This window comes from Pezoporus wallicus, unplaced genomic scaffold, assembly GCF_028554395.1.
Source record: "Pezoporus wallicus isolate ANWC-B61680 ecotype Strahan unplaced genomic scaffold, APGP_CSIRO_Pwel_v1 contig_8166, whole genome shotgun sequence".
NCBI classification, from domain to species: Eukaryota; Metazoa; Chordata; class Aves; order Psittaciformes; family Psittacidae; genus Pezoporus; species Pezoporus wallicus.
The window spans coordinates 2284151-2302926 of record NW_026638114.1 but is presented as its reverse complement, the minus strand read 5'-3'; the positions used below and the strand labels follow the sequence as shown (position 1 = coordinate 2302926).

At 38.4% G+C, this 18776-nt stretch overlaps 1 protein-coding gene across 5 annotated transcripts in view; it reads right to left on the bottom strand.

Moving 5' to 3' along the window:
* Positions 1-2689: 2689 nt before the first annotated feature.
* The window catches only part of CNOT6 (CCR4-NOT transcription complex subunit 6), a 32655-nt gene continuing 16568 nt past the window's right edge, over positions 2690-18776 (bottom strand). For 4 of the 5 annotated variants that reach the window (XM_057409500.1, XM_057409503.1, XM_057409501.1 and 1 more), the window contains 10 exons: positions 18129-18315; positions 13450-13535; positions 12704-12808; positions 12544-12612; positions 11259-11416; positions 10595-10749; positions 10085-10239; positions 8947-9177; positions 7452-7654; positions 2690-6775 (listed from right to left, as the gene is read on the bottom strand). In XM_057409500.1, the coding sequence (XP_057265483.1) occupies positions 6563-6775; positions 7452-7654; positions 8947-9177; positions 10085-10239; positions 10595-10749; positions 11259-11416; positions 12544-12612; positions 12704-12808; positions 13450-13535; positions 18129-18315 (1562 nt within the window). In that variant the 3' untranslated portion in view covers positions 2690-6562. The remainder of the gene's footprint in view (positions 6776-7451; positions 7655-8946; positions 9178-10084; positions 10240-10594; positions 10750-11258; positions 11417-12543; positions 12613-12703; positions 12809-13449; positions 13536-18128; positions 18316-18776) is intronic. The other variant, XM_057409504.1, reaches the window with a different exon arrangement.

The following is an 18776-nucleotide window of genomic DNA, read 5'->3' as shown; positions in this document are numbered from 1 at the left end:
AAACAAGAACTTGGTTTGCAGCACCCCAACAGCTAAATGAGAGAAGAAAAGGTGGAGCTCTGTCAAATGACTGATGTGTTAGAAGCAACAGCCCTGCCATGGGGAGTACCCCAGACACGATTCAGACAGGATGCTTCACCCACGCTGCTCACAATCAGTTTGTATGTGATTCCTAACACTCCCTTCTCCCACTGCTTTATCCAGGAGGTGAGAGGGGAGAGCCAAAACCAATCCGTGCACATCTGTGGCTTTCCCCCATCCAATCTGTGTCTTGGTGGTGTCCTGCTACCAGGGTCAGCAAAACCAACCCACAGCTTGGTTTGGGTCTTTAGATGCAACAGGTCTTAGCCCTCTTGGCCAAAAAGCAGACTGTCACCTGGTGCACTATGGTTTGAAAAGGAAGAAGGGAAATAAAAGCAAGAAATCCAGCCTCCAAAGAGCTATCAAGACCATTAACCACAGCTGAGAAACTGTTAGGTCACTATAGCAAAGAGAGCAGCCTGTGCCTGGCACTAGAAAAAAAAAAACAAAACAGGAAAAACCTAGAAAAAAAACCAAAACTAACTGGGAACAATTTAATCCTTGTGGTCATTAAAACCCAGCCAGTGTGTATGTTTTTATCTTCTGTAATGTACGCTTTTGCACAATAATCTTTAAGCATTTTTAAAAGGAATACTGCCCACTAATGCACTGGAAGGTTTAACCGGAACATACCTTGGTACCTTTTAAAAACTGATGATCTGTGAGAGTACTAGGCTTATTTTGGAATGAGAAAACTTTCAAATGCACCAAAGGTCCCTGTAGCTTAATTAGCTTTACTGTTTTCCATGCAAAGAGAGTAGGGGAACATTTGGAGAGCGAACAATTAGTGCCTCTAGGTTAGGAGGGGAACATGAAAAGCAAGAAAATAACCAGAACACTCACCTTTAATGAAGTACAGCTTCTTCCAAAAGGTCACCCCATGTACCTTGCATAGTCTTGTGTGTTCCACGTATCTTTGTCTCTGTTTCTCCTCCCTCCCTCTCTCTTGGCTCAACTCCAGATGTTTTAAGGCTCCTCTGCTCAAGGCTCCTCTGCTCTACCCATGTCAGTAGAAAGAAATGCAGTCACCTGCACTGATTTGGGCAATTTCCACCCTATAATGCACAAACCCAACTTTGTGCTACCACCTAAGAGCCAGCAAATATGGGGTATGAAGGTCTAGTAACTCAGAGTCTGGCCAGAGTGATTTGTACGTGCAATTGTATTGAAGTAGCTGTAGTTACTGTACTGCAAGCTAAGGAAAGCCAAATTTTGTCCTACCTGGCTTAGGACCACAGGACACCAGCTCAACTCCATCCTTCGAGTGAGAGATGCTGTTTTCCATACTCACGCTCTGGACAGGACACCAGGTTCTCCATTAATTTTGGCACAGTTTCCCGACAGATAGATCTCTCAACACCTACATGCCAGGTTAGCAGATACTGTTTAAGAGCTCATGAACTCCAATGTGGAACCACGTAACAACTGGATTCAAAACACAGCACTAAACAGATTAAATGCAGTAAGCAAAGGCCCTAGATTGATTTTACCATTGAGGACCAAGTAGGTCCTCTTCTATTCCTATCTGGATCTATAAAGACAGTATTTAATTGGCATGGATGTTACCAAACCAACTGCTGCCATCAGAAAAGGCGCATTCCTGAGCCAGAATTCCCACAAATACTCCTAAGGAGAATTCTACAAGCCACACTTTCGGGCGGCACTCAAATACAGTCGCACTCCGTACACGATGCTTGTGTTACCCACACCATCTAGTGGCCAGACTGCAGACGCGATGATGGGAATTAAACCCTCAGCCATGAGACAGAACCAAAACACTCATTGCTGAAGTCTGGGATGGACTCATCACCCTGTTGGGGACTTGCAGCTGCTTCCAGACAGCAGATTTAAAACTACAAACAAGCTGAACACTCTGGGGCATGTGGTATTCATGGAAACACCGAGCTAGACCATTTAATTCAAAGGAAGGCAGTGCCAGCATGCTGCACCTGAGTTCTGAAGAGACACAGGGATGCCAGTGAGGAGTCTTGCAAGTGTGCTCAGATGCTTTCTCCTGTTAGTGATAGGACCATCATGTAAAACATGAGCCTCCACTGTTACACATGCGCTCTGATAAAGATGACATCTCTCCCAACAGAACACAAGCTGGCTGAATCGTGTTCCTGAGGGAAAATTAAATGCAAGAAATATCTCTACTTTGCTTCCTTCTGATGGCAAATTAATGGCATCTTTGAATCCTTTCCTGCTGCCAGACCAAATGTACTGTAGGCTTTCTGGTGTGGCAAGGGAAGAGGAAGGAAAGAGCAGGGTCTACAGGACCCAGACAAAACCTGTGGATCCTGCACTGCACAACTGACCTTATTAACTGACTTGGGAAGATCAGAGGATGGCCAGATAATGAAGACATGGAGCAGAGACTGGAGTAGGTTTGGACATGGGTTTGGAGGCATTACTAGTTGGGTCTTCACAATCCAAACCCAAATGATTCAAGCAGCTTTCTGATCTGCAGATCCATAAAGTAACAAAGTATGGGAAAGTCTTCTGGGGATTATCAAGTTTCCTACATTTTACCCACTTCCCTCACTTTGCTGTACGTGCAAGTCTTCAGGAAAAGCTTTAGGAATTAAAATATGAATTAGACTTCAAGAAGCTTTGAAACAGATATTGGATTTATTGGTCAGCTATGAGTAGGAAAATACATTGGTAAAGAAAAAGAAGACCCTGTATATAAATATAATACTAACTAGTTAAAATTTGACCAAGAAGAAAGTTCCACTGAAGAGAACAGTAAAAGCCCTTGTTTACCATCAGACCATATTCAGTTTCCCATTTATCTTATTGAAGAGCTGCCTATAGACAAATGCAACATTCTTTGAGCTTAGTGCAGATAATGTGCTGGTTTTTGTTACATGAATGGTAAACAAGAGTTAGTCCAGTGCATTACACATTATACAGAAGTACTGTGAATAAAGACTAAGATATCCTATTTTAGACACTACTTAAACATACCAAGACACTTAAAGTGTTACAAATTTATGCAACCAAAGGAAAAGAATAGCAGTTAACATACTAAAAAATACTGTGTCTGGCTGGATGAGAAAGGCTTGCTACTTAAGCAGTTAACTCAATCTTTTAAGTTTTACAGTGTAATTAGTTTGGTTTTTTCTTTCTCCCCAATGGTGCTGTAATTATTTTGCCTTTCTTAAAGCTTTTGTGTGGTCGCAAAAGCAAACCATAAACTATCTTCTGATTCTGTTCTAAAAAACCCTTTGAGATTTGCTAGTTACATCCAAAATGCTGACATAGAATGTTCTTACAGCCAACTTTGTCAAATACTAGCCAAATTGGACTTTTTAAAGCTGCTAAAAGGACAAAATAATTACAACACGCACTGACTTATATGCTCTTCCCCCCCTGTGTAATGTTAAAAGCGGTAACTCGTGGTATTAGTCTTGTACTCTAATCCGTTCTTTTAGTTAAAGGTATATTTCAATTTACACTTTGACACCCAAGAACTCTTGGTAAAGGTAAATAAAAGCAGACAAGATATGGCTGACTGTACTTTAAGTGGAAAAAAAAGCCTGGTCTAACCTAAACAAATCCTTTCAACCCCAAGGACGTTCTGTGACTTTTGCTCTATGTGCTTTTACGACAAGAACACTGAAGGTACATTATGGCAACACCCAAAACCACCTCAAACAAAAACATTGCAATTAACCATTCTTGTGTTAAAAACTATGAAGGAAACATTTTCATTTTGCGAAGACACTGTTTATTGCCTTATTCTATGTTATAGCTGGAAATTGAGACTTCTGAGTTAGATTTGTTTGACACAGGGATCTATTTTCTTTGAAGGATTGTTTGACAAAGTTTCTCTCAACTGTTTTGGTGCCATCTGGTCTTTCCCTAAACTCTAAACATTTCTCCTTCCTTCAGCCCCCGAGTCACAGCTGCAGCCCAGTTAAAACCCAGTGAAGTCAAAGGAGTGTCTTCAGTGTGTTCAATGGGTTTTTGATTGGGACCTGTTGGACTAGTATAAAAGCTGGAGGAAACAGTTACTTAAGTGAACCCTTCAACTGTGAGGTGACTATGCAGGAACAGTTGTGTCTCCAAAAGCACAAAGGGGCCATATTTTAACATGCTGTCATAAATTCAAATAGTTTTTTAAGACTACCTAATAGAGGAGAACACGTATCGGATAAAGCTCAAACCTTCAGAATCTAACAAGTGCACTCAAGCTCCAGCATCTATTAAAGTAAATTATCCCCCTCTAAAAAAATACAAAATGAGTAAGTGCTTCCCTTCCCCTTCTGTAAAGCTTTCTGGACTCATTTACACAATCCAGAGAATCAAAAAAAGAAACAATAGTTTGCTTAGTTTGACAAGCTAAACTGGCTCATCATCACTGGAAATGGTCATGATGTACATTACCAAGACATCATTAAGGAAACATGAGTAAAACACCTTTTTATTCACACTTTACAAAAAAAAACCCAAAAAAACAAACAGAAAAAAAATAATAACACTACGCATTAAGTCTACTACAGCAACACTACCAGCATTTCAATGTACTGTTTATAAACTGGACAGGTTTGGTGTTTTCACAACTAAAACCAAAACCAAAATAACCCCAAGAGATCAGGTCCCAGACAAGGATTCAAGATCAAAATTTCTCCTATTGCAATTTTAAAATGTACATTTTACACCCCCGAACTGTTTGTCAGTTTTGACTTTCAGCTTCAAACAGAATGGTCGGAGCACACTCACGTGCTGACTACTCAATAAAATTTTGACTCATTATTACCAATCCACTCTCTTTATATATAAAAATTCACAATATTTAGAAAGTTTTCTCTTAATGCTCAGTGTCCTTTTGCTTCCCTGCCCGCAGCTGAAACAAAAGCTGTTTAAGACCAAGCTCTCTATCCTTTACTTCTTTTTACACTGATTATTCAAGTTGTATTAGCTTAAGGAGATGATAAACTCTCTCCCTTTTAGGATACAAATAGACAAGTTAAATTTGTAAGCTGTTACAGACTTGGCTTCATGACACAAATGGCACTGAGGGTATGCTATAACTTCAGTCTTGTTTGACACTTTAAAACAAAGACTTGGTCACTTTAAAAAAAATGATCTGAAGAATTGTCTTTGGGACCTGGACTGAAAATGCATCTATTTTACACTGCTTCATCGGTAGAAAATGTAAGGTTGGGTTTTATTCTTCAAGGAATTATACTTTCTGAAACTGAGGAACACACTTAAACGAAAAGAGAATTCACATGATAGTAATTCTTAGTGGGAAAAACAGCACTGTGCAATGACACTGAAAGAAGCAGTGCATGGGTATTCGAAGCTAGAAACTGTGTACCCATAACCTGAACATGTTCCAAGTGTGATATCCAATGCTTCACAAAGGAAAAGAAGATGCCACAGCTTATACAAAAGTATCTTCATAAAATTTTCACAAGTGTTAACATTATTAAAAAAATAAAAGAGGATGCACAGGATCTCTCTGCATGCACAGGCAGTGCTAGTTGAGAACAAATCGAAGCAGGCACAGTGGAGATAGGACAATTATTTAAAACAGAAATGAAGAAGCTGTACACGAGTATTCCTAAATTTTACTTTAAAAGTTAGAGATGAGAAAAAGATCTGAGCCTATACACGTCAGCAATAGCTTTCCATCCTTACAGGTCTACTCAGATTCACTGCTTAGCTTATCTGTTCTGCGAGAACTCTATGCTTTTCTCTTTAAGTCAGAAATAAACAGAATGTACTTTGTTATCTCTGTAAGATGATGTGGTTTTATACGTTTGGATTTTAAAAGCAACGTCCTCAACTGAACATAAAAAGTAGTACAAAAGGGCTAACGAAACCCTAACAGTGCAAATCGTTAGCAGAGAAAACCTGTGACAACCTCTTTTACAAGCTGGCCTTTATAACACATGAAAACAGATAAAAATTTAGCCTTAGTTTACAATACAATCATTTTCCAAATCTGATTTTTCTTTTTTTTTTCTTTTAAAGTACAAAATCTCATAAATCAGGTTTTCTGTTGTTCATATACAATCAATAAAGGCTAAATTCAAATTCTATATTTTACAAACAAGTCTGAAAAAGGAGGGAGTGAAGTACGGAAGAATGTTCTGTGGATGTTCCTACTGGCCTCAAAAAAGTAGTGCTACAGATAACTGTGCAAAGAGAATATACTGTATAACAATTCCCTATTTCAAGGCATGAAAATGTCACGTTGGATAAAAGAAACAGGAAGGTTAATTGTAACGTATTAAAGAAAGGTGCAAATGCACCGATCGCTGTCGAACAGTATACAAAGTATATTGGGCTCAGAATTGTGTCTGTTGATAGCACCTGGCTTTTACTATGTCTTTAGCAAATAATTAGATTTAAGATTAACATTATTAAGAAAAAAAAAATCCCTGTTGGCCATACCTCACTCCTCTATATTCAGATTTTACAATTGTACAAGTTAGATTGAGGTTGCCCTCTCAAATGTACTTGACTACCTCCTGCCAGGGAGATGGATTCCGTTTACAGGAGGCAGGAAAGGCAGCAAAAGCTCCAGTTGTGCAAAAAGTGAGAAGTGGTCAGAAGGGATGAGTGGATGTGGACAACCACTTATATTGTTCTCTATTAACCAATGATGATCCAAAGGTCCAAGAATGCCAAGTATGTTTAGCTGAGGTTTAGAGTAGAAGATGTAGTCAATAATACCCTAAAACAAGAGAAGAAATAAAATTATTAGTATATATTATTGACTCAAGTTATTCTTCCAAACAAAAGATGAGGTCAGTCCTATGAGTAAGCAAAATGCTACCACTCTTTCTTTACAGTATCAACTTAGGACAATTCTACTTTCTATATCCCTTGATTTGCTCAATATAGATTAGGAAAACAAAAGTCAAGTCTACCCCGTATCACTTCTGTTATGCTTTTATGGGTTACAATTTCCAGCCTCCTACATAGCTCCAAATCACATTTATCTGATTGCGAAGAAGAAAAGAGCAGTCTTGTTTCCCCCAAGTCACAGAGCAATAAGATTTTTCCAGTAGCAACAGAGTAGTTCCTTGAAGTTGACAGCTTCAGTGCCCCTGTTGAGCTATTTCATTTAGCTTTGAGTATTAATATATAAGATCTTCCATGTTTACGAGAAAGGTTAACAGCACCCCAACTCTAGTGAATCTATTACAAGTTATTAACAAGGAAAGTCTGATTTCTATGAGACTGAAGTGTTGAACACTCTAGCTTGCTATGTTTTAAATATAAACTTGGTGAATTTAGCGTTAGCTCCCCAAACAGATTAACTTACTTGTTAAACATTTTTCTACAGCAAACACATTAGTTAAAACCCAAAAAGGAAAACGTGCCCAAAATATCAGCCAAGGCCTTACCTTGAAGTCAAATGTGTAATTTGTATAAGGCATTAGACCATTCTCATAGGCACTCTTCAACTTGAAACCATGTGTAATTCTTCCATTTGTTGTTCCATTTTTTCCATTACAACTGAAGTTAGTAAGACTTTCATTGTATCTCAGTTCCTTAAAATCTTTGTGGTTTGTTTCCACGCCACCAGTGCTCAAGTACTCAACAACACCTATTAGAGAGGCACACAGACAAGACGGTATTAACAAGCATTCAGCAAATAGGGGCGTGTAGGTACCTTGAGTCTTGCAACTAAAGCTTATATACGCTTTATATAAGCAAAACCTTAAAACATATATAATAGTCAGCAGCAGTTTTTTTACAATATTGCAAGACAATGTATATGCATATCGAGTAAATGTCACCTAGAACAGAGACATCTTTCTTTAATAAAAACAAGAAGGTTAGTAAAGAACAGACTGGGGAGGGAAATGACAAAAGTAGAAATAAAGTTCCACAGATGCTAGGCAGTCAGCTTCCTCTTATCTATGCTCAAGTCTTGGCTTTCAACATTCTTCAGCTAAAATGTTGTAAAAAGCCAACTTCTGTACCACTACTTCAAGTAAAATTACAGAGGCTGCAAAGCCAAATTGACAAGATTTGTCAATGATCATGCCTTTTAATTTCAGAATAGCTGTGTTAAAGTTCTAGAAGGAAAAAGCAGCTATTAGTTCCTCTAAAGACACAATCAGACACATGAAGTGGCTACTGCAATAGCCACTAGTGATACTTGGCTTCCTGGGATCAAAAAGAATCAAGTTTCCAGTACTGTAGAGCAGTAACTGCCTCTATCAACCCTAACAGATGTTAAGAGTTGAAAAGCAGTGGCCAGAAGGGAGACCAGGAATGGAGATTATTATATTGGACAACTAGCAACAAGAAGAAAGGATGGCTTGAGTTCAGCACTTCAGCTAGGTACCTGAGAAAGCCAAGAAGGCCATCACTGTTAATTTCTTGCACTTTATAAAGTTGCCACCAAGGCAAAAAAAAAGTTGCATTTAGTAAAGTGCTCTGAAGAATTCCTTTCTAGTAGGAAATGTATTAAACTTTGGAAGTCCTAAAATAATTGAGCTGCAGAAAATGAGTCTATGGTGGCAACTTTAAAGAGAAGACCCTATCTTGTCACACTTGAAATTAAAAAAACCCACAATTATCAGCAACATACTCATGCTTCCAGTTATTTTTGGAAGATAGAGTCTTCCTTTCCATTCTTGCATTGTAAGATAACAATGAGAACACTTCTGAAAGACCAGACATAGCTACACTACTGCACAGGCAATAAGGACATGTACAAAAGAACCAGTTCTATCTTTTCTCTCTTCCTTTTATTTTAATAGTACCTTTAGAGCTTATATCAAACAATGTATTCTCTAAGTTGAAAACTCCTTTAAAGAAGCAAGACCTTAGAATTTAAATTATTACACACTTGAAAGAGTCTAAAAAAGTAAATTAGAGAACTCTTACCAGAGTCTGGTAGGGAATTGAGATCTGCACACAGTACAAGTGGAATGGTTCCAAGCTCTCCCGAAACGCCAGGTTTGAGACTACGAGAAGCTTTATCAATAATGTTCTTTACCTCGGACAGGAACATCATAGTTTGAACCAGCTTCACATCAGAATAATCTGGGTCCCAATGCATATGTGCATTAGCTACAAGAACTAGCTGCTTCTCCATCCCAAGGTGTGGCTTTCCAGCTAAAATTTAAAACCAGTTATTTACCTTACATGGTCAGCAACACAAAACACTATTATTGAATTTTAAACAAGATGTCTGAGGGGAGGCAAAAATAAAATACCAGTATAACCGGAACAGGGTTAATACCATTTAAGAGGGTCATACAACTCCTGTTATATCTACTATGTGTTTTAGTTGATGCAAAGCATTAGCAGTAATTGTTTCACATTCAAGATCATTAACAGATAGACTAGCTTGTTACAGGTAATGTTTATGTAGGTAAGAATACTGTGAATTAATATAAATAACAGGCAAATAGTGTTGTTCTAAAAAACTACAATGGTTTTCCTCAGGTTGTGATAGTAAACAGGCACAGCTCATACCTTATCAGGTGATGAGCTCTGAATTTTAAGTTACCCACATTCTAAGTTACCTCTCTTGCTAGAAGTGCTTCTTAAAAAGCTTGTTAGAATCTGAATTAATAAAATATCATTTGGGTAAATATCACACAGGTTGAGTAGGTACCCACTGCGATACTTGAAAGCCAATTTACATTTCCTAAATTAAGAGTGACAGGGCAGAACAAACAGGTTGTATGAGCATGAGAGTGAAGAAAGTAACAAGCTAAAACGATGCAGATTTATGATCCAGAAATACATGGCTAACAACCACTGATTTTTTTCATACCTGTAACTTCAGGCAAAAAAACCACTTCAAGCAAAGAGGCGTAACTGGAAAAAAATAAGTATCTCCAGCATTTAAGCAGTATGACTTATTCCCAAATTCTCTTTGGAAATAATTTGTCTGAACACACGATGTGCAAAGTTATATTAATCAGCAGAACCTACTTTTTCTAGTTTGCCATCACAAAAGTAACTGTATTTTGTTAATGAAAGAAAATCTACTAAGAAACTAAACAGGACTTACATGACATTTCTATCAATTCCTTTCGCAGTTCTAACAATACAGCAACTCCAATGTTATCTTTTGTCATAACTCTGTTCAGCATTGCTTCTGAACCTTCCGAGTTTGCCATTGCTAGCTGATTGAACTCAACAGTGTGTTTTTGAACCAAAGTAAATCTGAAAGAGAAACATCATACGTGTTTTTATCAGCAGCCAGATACAAAAGGAAATGTTGCAGGTAAGTTTTTAATTAAAGCTCAAACGCATCCATGGTGTGAAAAATCTCAGTCAACAATGTAATTCCATAAAATGCTAAACTGAACTCACAGGATATAGCTCTCCTAGCAATTTTTATGTACTTTTTACTGCCTTAGTTTCAATTAATGGGAGAGGATAACTATAGAAATGTAGCTCATGTTTCTCATTCTGCGGTATTTTCTAGTTCAAAGATGCTTGAGCTATAGAATGACCAGAGAAATTATATGAAAGAGAGCAAGATATAGGAGAAGGCTTTGCAAAACACATCACTTACTTTTCTGTTTTGAAAAATATTGCACAACCATCAACATGTTTCCTTTCCTGTTCGGACATTGTCCTAGCTCTAGATTTTGGACTGAAGAATCCATTGTAGCCACGTTCTTTCAATTCTACCAGGAAAAAACTGTAGTACTGCTCTGTTTCAACTTCCTACAAAGTTATCAGACAGCACAGTATGAATGTACTATTGGCAAAATACAGAAGGCAGATATTATTTAGAATCTTCAGAAGTGTAAATCACTTTCAAATTAGATTTAAGGGGAAAAAAAAGTAAGAATGAAGTACATCAGAGATTGCAAATTTCAGAGCAATATCCCTATTTTAAGAAAATATAAATGAATTTCTGTAATCCCCAGAGTTATGATTATCTCAAGCTTTTTATTTGAAAATACATCAATTACAGCCCTATACACACACAGAGGAACACAGACACCCCCACGTACCCTTCTTTGATCAGCAGCTGCTGGTTCGCATTCCAACAGTGTGGGCTGAAAAGCATTCTTTTGATGTCAAGCAATAAATAATGTTCTAAACACCACTTCTTTTTCTGCTTTTGCTTTCAGGTTTTGAAAACACACCGTTTACTGTAAATACATTTAGTGTGGAGAAACCAGCACAGGGGAATAGAAAAGGGAAAGAAATCATGGTACATCTTTTACCTGAAGACTTATGATGTCAGCATTGCAGCTCAGGATTTCCTGCATAATGGCTTTTTTTCTGTATTCCCAGTTCAAGGCCCAAGATGGACAATAGCCATACAGCTGCCGGGTAGCGTATTTATCACAGAGTACGTTGTAACACATGACAGAGAACAAGGCTGCAGAACAAGAAGTTTACTTACACAGTGATATATTAAACAAATATATGTACACATATACAAAATTATGCTCTTCACTTCTGTCTTCTGCAAATTTATCAATTCTTGCTTTAGTACCAAAACACAGCACATGGATCTGTATTAAAAACTGGTAAGTCTTTCTACAAAGATAAATTACAGGTCTGCACATACGACAGCTGTGTTCTAGCTTTTAACTGGAAAACAAAAACCAAAATCCCCTTTAATGCAGTAAATAGCATACAAATGCACTTTATGCTAAGTGCTGTGCTACTGTGAGAAGCCTAAACCAAAGTTAAGTGTATTTGAGCACTTAACATTTGCTAGCTGTATAAAGGTTTGCAAACTCTTCAAATAGATTATTTAAAATCTACTTTATTACCACCTTGAGCTGTAACAGATCCATAGGCACAATGGATTCCTTTGCACAGTGAAAAAGGATAGACAAAATAAACCCCCAAGCGTTTGCACCTCAAAAAACCTACACTTCAGGTGTAAAGACAAGAAACACCTACTCTCTGAATTTGGAACAGGAGTGATAATGAGACACTTTGGGGCAACCTGACAGGTAATCCAACAGCATGGACTTCAGGTTTTGTTGGGGCAATGTACAACAGTCTGGAAGACTGCAATAACTGAGAAATACACTAAATTTTTTGGTGTGCAGGCAAACAGAAGAGGCTGTATTTTAGACAATTTATGCAGAAAAAAAATTAGTAAATAATAAAACATGGCCCGAATCCCACAAGAAGAGAAGTGCTGAGTCAAAGATCATGTATTTGTTACTTAAAAGAATTCTCCATTTTGGGGGAATTCTTTATTTTATTCTTCAGCAAACATTCAGTTAAGCCTGTTGCAATTCAACTATTTCATTAGTTGAGGACAACAGTTTCAATTCTGCCGAGGAGAGTGTTAATTCAAAAGAAACTACTTTCTAGTAAGAAATGGGTAAATCTGTAACAGGTTTTCCAATTGAGAGATCTACTTCACCTGGCCAGTCAGCACTGCACAGATGATTGGTCAATTTAAGCATTTATTTTTCAGAAGATAGTAAAGATCAACAGAAAAGCAAAAAAAGAGAAGGAAAAATCCTTCAAGCATTACAGTACCTGTTGGTCTTGTACGGTCTGGTTCTTGCAACATAATCCAAGATCTTGGAGGTGGTTGTTCAGTTGAAACTATGGGAACATTTTAAAGGAGAGATGCAACAAGTGATAATCACATTTATTGCACACAGCAGAAAGAAATGTTTTAAGAATGAGCACTTACTTCTTTTTGCAGTACCTGCCAAATTATCAAGCAAATAGTTCAGTAGCCTTCTCGTCCCATCTGGTTCCTGATACAGGTTCAGAATATCCTGTGTAAGTGGATTTCCTGCAAACAGATTTACAGATATAATGAAGAAAATATATAGAGCCAATATGAACTTGCGTATCAGTGTTGAAAGCTGGCATTTCTGAGAACAGATAATGCATCTACTATGCACTACTCAGAGGTTTCAGATGTCAGGTCTTCAATCCCACAAAACACTGGAAGTGAAGTTAGCCTCATTCCATCCTACATCTGCCTTCAGATTAACCACCCCAAGGGTGGTCACTGGGTCTAACAACAGTGAAGAACTGGCATGGTACAAGACAGATGAGGCCAAACACAGGAGCCACTACTGCTCACTTCGCCTGACATGAGCAAAACATCCATCAGCTTATTTGCCAGTCATATATGAGCAGTCCTACCATCCAAACACACACGCAGATTGTAAAAGTTTTCATGGACCATTCACATTCTGCTCACTCTGCAGAAAGAGAAGCAAACTTCTTTATTTATGGAGTGTTTTGCCAAACTCATTCTTTTCCTTAGCTTTAAATAATCCCCAAATAACAATATTTATACATGTGGAGTAGCTACATCTGGGATTGCTATTCACTAACATCTGATGAATTAGCAAGACTACAGCCATTACATCTCAGAAGCGTTCTCATTAAAGAAGCACGGATACCAAGAAAAAGCAGGAATACCTTTCAGACCCAAAGTCTGTAACTGGAACAGTTTCCCCAGCTCAAAAGGTAAAACTCGTAACAGGTTGTTATTTAAATGTAGTTCCCTGTAGACAGAGCAAAAATCATACAGGCCTGAAAATAAATCAGCATTTGTCTTCAGCAGTGGAGTACAAAAGTTTAACTAAAACAGAAGCAACGTATCAGCAAATGACAGTATTGGAAAACTCAAAGACTGAACAGCAATAGTTGGGGAAATATTGCTATACTCAAATATACAGACAAAACCAAGACAAAACACGTTAAGCTGAAGTACAGACAAAAGCATGTTTGTTGAGTTCATCTTAAAAGAGTCAGATTTTGTAACTATTAGCAATAATTAAATACTTTAATAACTCCAAGTGATGGAGCAGTAACAACTCTGACAAAGCAGATCATGAAACAGTTTAGCTATGATTAAAGGCCAAATAAAGGGAAATTATATCTCAGGAAACAAACAAGCAAAAAATCCAGAATCATGGTGGTACAATTAGAACTATGGCATTACCATGTAATAGTCATTTACAATAGTCATTTTCTGTTGGCTTGGGTTTTTCCGTAATTACAGCGTTCAGACAAAAATACCTGCTTTTTATCTTACAAAACCAATATGCAGACAGGGACACAATTCATGTCCTGGATTCTGATAGCCCAACAAACTGGGCAGAGAAAAGTGACTTGGTAGGAGCTTTTCCCTTTCTTAAAAGTATTCCCAACTAAGCAGTGCAGACTTTCCTCACCATATTCAATATGAAGTTGCTCCTTCAGATTGTTTACAACTTGGTGCCTAGACTTGAAAAGTATTTTTAGGCAACAAAAAAGGGAAAGAGAAAAGAAAGGAAACCTGGATGTCAAAAGTTACCTTTGCTCTTTCAGATTTCTACAAGACAGCATTTGAAGTAGACAGATACAACTCTTCTTCTGACCTTGCCTTTCAAAAGTAAACTCTGCCTGGTCCTTCCCTAACAAGGGCTTCTCAAGAAACTGTTTCTGTTTCACAGCATATTTAGAAACCTCTGTAAAATACACTGGCTTGTTTTAGGGACAATCCACCAAAACAGGATACTTTTTATTTCACTGGGTTATATAGAAACACCAAGCTACTTCTCAACTGTTTGCAAACTATAGCACACCTAGCCAGCTCTGAGTTTTGCTTTTTCCAATCTAGACAAACACATGTACGTTAGAGAGAAACTCAGAAGCCCACTGTGTCATTCTGGGGTTGCTAAGTATGAATGAGGCATGTGGCAGGTAGAAATGAGGATGGGGGAGTTAAAAATACATAAATAAATGAAAATCAACTTCTCCACTAGTTCTCAGCACTTCCATGGCCATTTGAGATTTAAATCACTATTACTTTTAGGAATGATATTCTACATGACATCATAAAGCTACTATTTTATTCTTTAGGAAGCTACTTTTTCCTCTAAGAGTTTTTCAAAGTACTGCTGAAGTCTAAGAAGTCCATAGGAAAAACACTGAACTGGAAGAACAGCACAGCAGTTGGTATCATCACAATTTTTCTCTTGGATGAAAGAATTACTTGCTCTAATAATCCTTGCCTCTGTGGAACCCACCCCCTCTACATAGCAAAGAGGATCACAGCAAACCCCACTGGTTCATAGAACCATAGCATCTTTTAGGTTGGAAAATACCTTTAAGATCAGACAGTCCAACCATAAACTCACTACTGCCAAGTCCACCACTAAACCATGTCCCCAGATGCCATGAGTATTAAAAGTGACACCACCACTTCTGTGGGCAGCCTGTTTCAATGCTAGATGACCCTTTCAGTGAAGACATTTTTCCTAATATCCAATCTAAACCTCCCCTTGCACAACTTGAGGCAGTTTCCTCAAGTCCTATCACTTGTTACTTGGGAAAAGAGACCAGCCACCTCCTCTCTCCATCCTCCTTTCAGGTAGCTGCAGAGAGCAATAAGGTCTCTCCTCAGCATCCTTTTCACCAAACTATACAACCCCAGTTCCCTCAGCCATTCCTCTCCAGACTCCTCACCACCACTGTTGCTCTTCTCTGGACCTGCTCCAGCCCCTCAGCATCTCTCTTGCTGTGAGAGGGCCCAACACTGAGCACAGGATTCAAGGTACAGCCATACCAGTGCCTACTACAGAGGGATGATCGCTTCCCTGATCCTGTTGGCCACATTATTGCTGATACAGGCCAGGATGCTGTTTGCCTTCTTGTCCACCTGGGCACAAGCTGGCTCATGTTCAGCCCACTGTCAGCCAACACCCCTAGGTCCTTTTCTGCTGGGCAGCTTTCCAGCCACTCTTCCCCCAAGCCTGTAGCATTACATGGGGTTGTTTTGACCCACATGCAGGATCTGACACTGAGCCCTGTTGAACCTCATACAATTGGCCTCGGTCCATCAATCCAGCCTGTCCAGATCCCCCTGCAGAGCCTTCCTGCCCTCAAGCAAGTCAACACTCCCACCCAAACTGGTGTTGTCTGCAAATTTACTGAAGGTGCACTTCAAGTTCTTTCAAGCGTATCAACAGAATCTGTTTTACAGCTGAGCTTTCCAAAGATAACACATTACAGTGTTCATTTCCCACCCCCCCTTCTGCAAAGATCAGAAACCTTACTGCTCTGACACCTCTTTATTCAAGTACCTGCAGTAAAAAGGGAGATGCAAGGAGCCTTAGGCAAGACCAAACCCAGAGCTCCAGATGTGGGAGCTGGAAGACCTGTTACCAATTCTCAAGTGTAAGAGCACAAATGATTTCTGTGGCTCAGGATATTAGCAATGCGCAGTGTTGAATTACCATTAGTTTGAACAACTTCCCAGAAGCTATGGGAAATGTCTGCAGTAAGAGCCAGCCTGAAACATAAAACTCCAGCACAGCTGAGACCTGCAGAGCACTATTACATAGGATGCACTTATGGATTTTAATTCACTTTCACTCAGTAAAAAGAAATCATGGATCAGCTGCAATTACTGAGGACAGACAGAGCACAGTGGATTAGTGCACTAGCTTTTCACATCTAGAAACTGGGCTCAAGTATTACATTTAGGTCATAAACAGAAAACTAGTGTGATCCTAGACCTTAGCTACACATTTCACATTCACAAGATTTAGCTGTTTCTACACAGAAGAGACTTAGGATGTTGAAGAGCTGCAACTCCATAGAATCAGCCAGAATAAATTGGGAAAAGTGTTGGGAAGAGGGCGCAACATCTTTTGATAGTACTGGTGACTATGCACTGCTAAGCTAACTCCATGTCGTATTACGTTTAAAATGTTTTAAAATGAAAGAGACTGATGAAAATAAAACGATGCTAATGAAGTACAAAGACAAATTTGAGAACATTCCAGTAAAATCTGGACTGACAGCTCACAATGTGAGTGGATAAAGGAAGGAACAAGCCTGTTACTAATAACTGCTTTTAATTGAAATAGTAATGCAAAGCTTTCTTTAGAACACACTACTTCGCAGCTGAAAATAGCTACACGACACACTGCAAAACAGAGCTGCCAATAATGCTCTAAAAGGCAAGGTCCTTTTGCTCAGCCTCCAAGGTTGAAACTTCAACTGCTTTGGAATTTGAGCTTTTAGTGCCGCTTTAATCAGCTAGCTTAATCCCCCCAACAGAGTGGGCTTTCCTAAAGTAGAGGAAAATGAAGTGACAGATATTTGTATGTGCAAACTTGCTTTGCTTCCAGTTTCATCAGAGCTGTGCTGGCAGCCCATTTCTCTATTGTCTCATTCTTTAATTCTAATAATGTTCTTGTTACTTTTAGACTGTTTTCTGGATTTGAGAAAGTTGCCCATAAATGTCTTCAAAATTAAAAGCAATGAAGGCAATTACTGGTAACAGCCTAACAAACCTAAAATAAGGCTCTTCCTTTGGGTGAAGGGCAGAAGATGTTGCCTGTAAATATTTACTCCTAAATAAATGATTTATATATTTACATAACTTGTTTCAAAGTGAAATGCTGCAGCTTTAATTGTAATCTAAGCATCACTACTCATGTTTCCCTTCCAAAAGGAGGTACCATTCCATGCAAACTCTGCACACCTTAGCACTGTAAAATCGAAAGGAAAAAAGGTGCATTTAGAACGTTTTTTTTTCCTCCTCCCTAGTTTACACAGGAATGCAACTGCACAACAGTAGAAATGGGAAGGAAATATTAGACAAGTTGCAGGTGTTGTAAAATAAAATGAATATAAACTATTGTTAAGAAGAACTACTAAAGATGAATAAAGATGGAAAAGCTGTAGTTAGCATGATTACGAATGCTTCATCTTTTTTCCTACCCTACTATCAGTTAAAAGCAATTTTGTTTTGTGCATCAGTACTCTGTAGAGAAAATGCCCCATAAAAATGTGTGTGAATCTTGAAAGAGAAGCTCAAGAGAGAAAAACCTGACTTGGAAAAATATAAAATGGGTGATTGCCATCAAACTGAGTGCTTCTGAAGCTCATTCCATACTGTCATACATCACAACGAGAGATCACAGACAAGCCAGCACTAATATAGCTGCACAGACCATACGAAATATTCAGGGAGACAGATAAAAGGAAGTGAGGAAGGGGGAATACACTTATGCTTTTCATTTACTAGAATGTAAAAATTATATTGAATTTAAACCGTTGCTACAAAGCTACTAAGGGACCAATTTTAACTTGTTACATACCTGAGTGACACCATGTTTCCGAGCTCTGCTGGTAAACTGCGAATTTTATTAGAGGACAGGTCCAGATATACCAGATTGTGAAGCTTGGCAATGTCTGAAGGAATACGGGATAAGGAATTGTCACTGAGATGCAAAGCTGTCAAATGGGTCAGTGTCCACAATGATGAACTTAGGCTTCTCACTTTCCCTGCAGAAGGAAGATAACAAAACAAGATTGAACATTTTCAATACAGAGGTTTAGCAATAACTACACGTTTTGTGAGGATGTAAGGGGTGGAACCACTTGAGGGGGAGCTGTTCTATGATTATTTTTATTCAATGAAAATTCCATTAATCACCAATTCTATAGATAAAAAAAAAAAACAGCACTGTGTAAGAAGATACAGGGTTCTGACAGGGATGCTTAGATTGGTTTTCTTTTCCCCAATCCATACTTAAAGGTTTAAACATCTGTCATTCTCGAGTTCCATACAAAACAAGACATATTTACCACCGTCCATGAATTCAGTAATTAACAGAATTGTAAGAAACAGGGTTTTTCTCAATTCTAGTTTATGTTTAAGATCAAAGACACTGCTTTGGTTTGCCCGTTATTTCTGCGCAACATCTTTCAAACCAAAAATCTTTATTCTATGGCATTAATCCAGC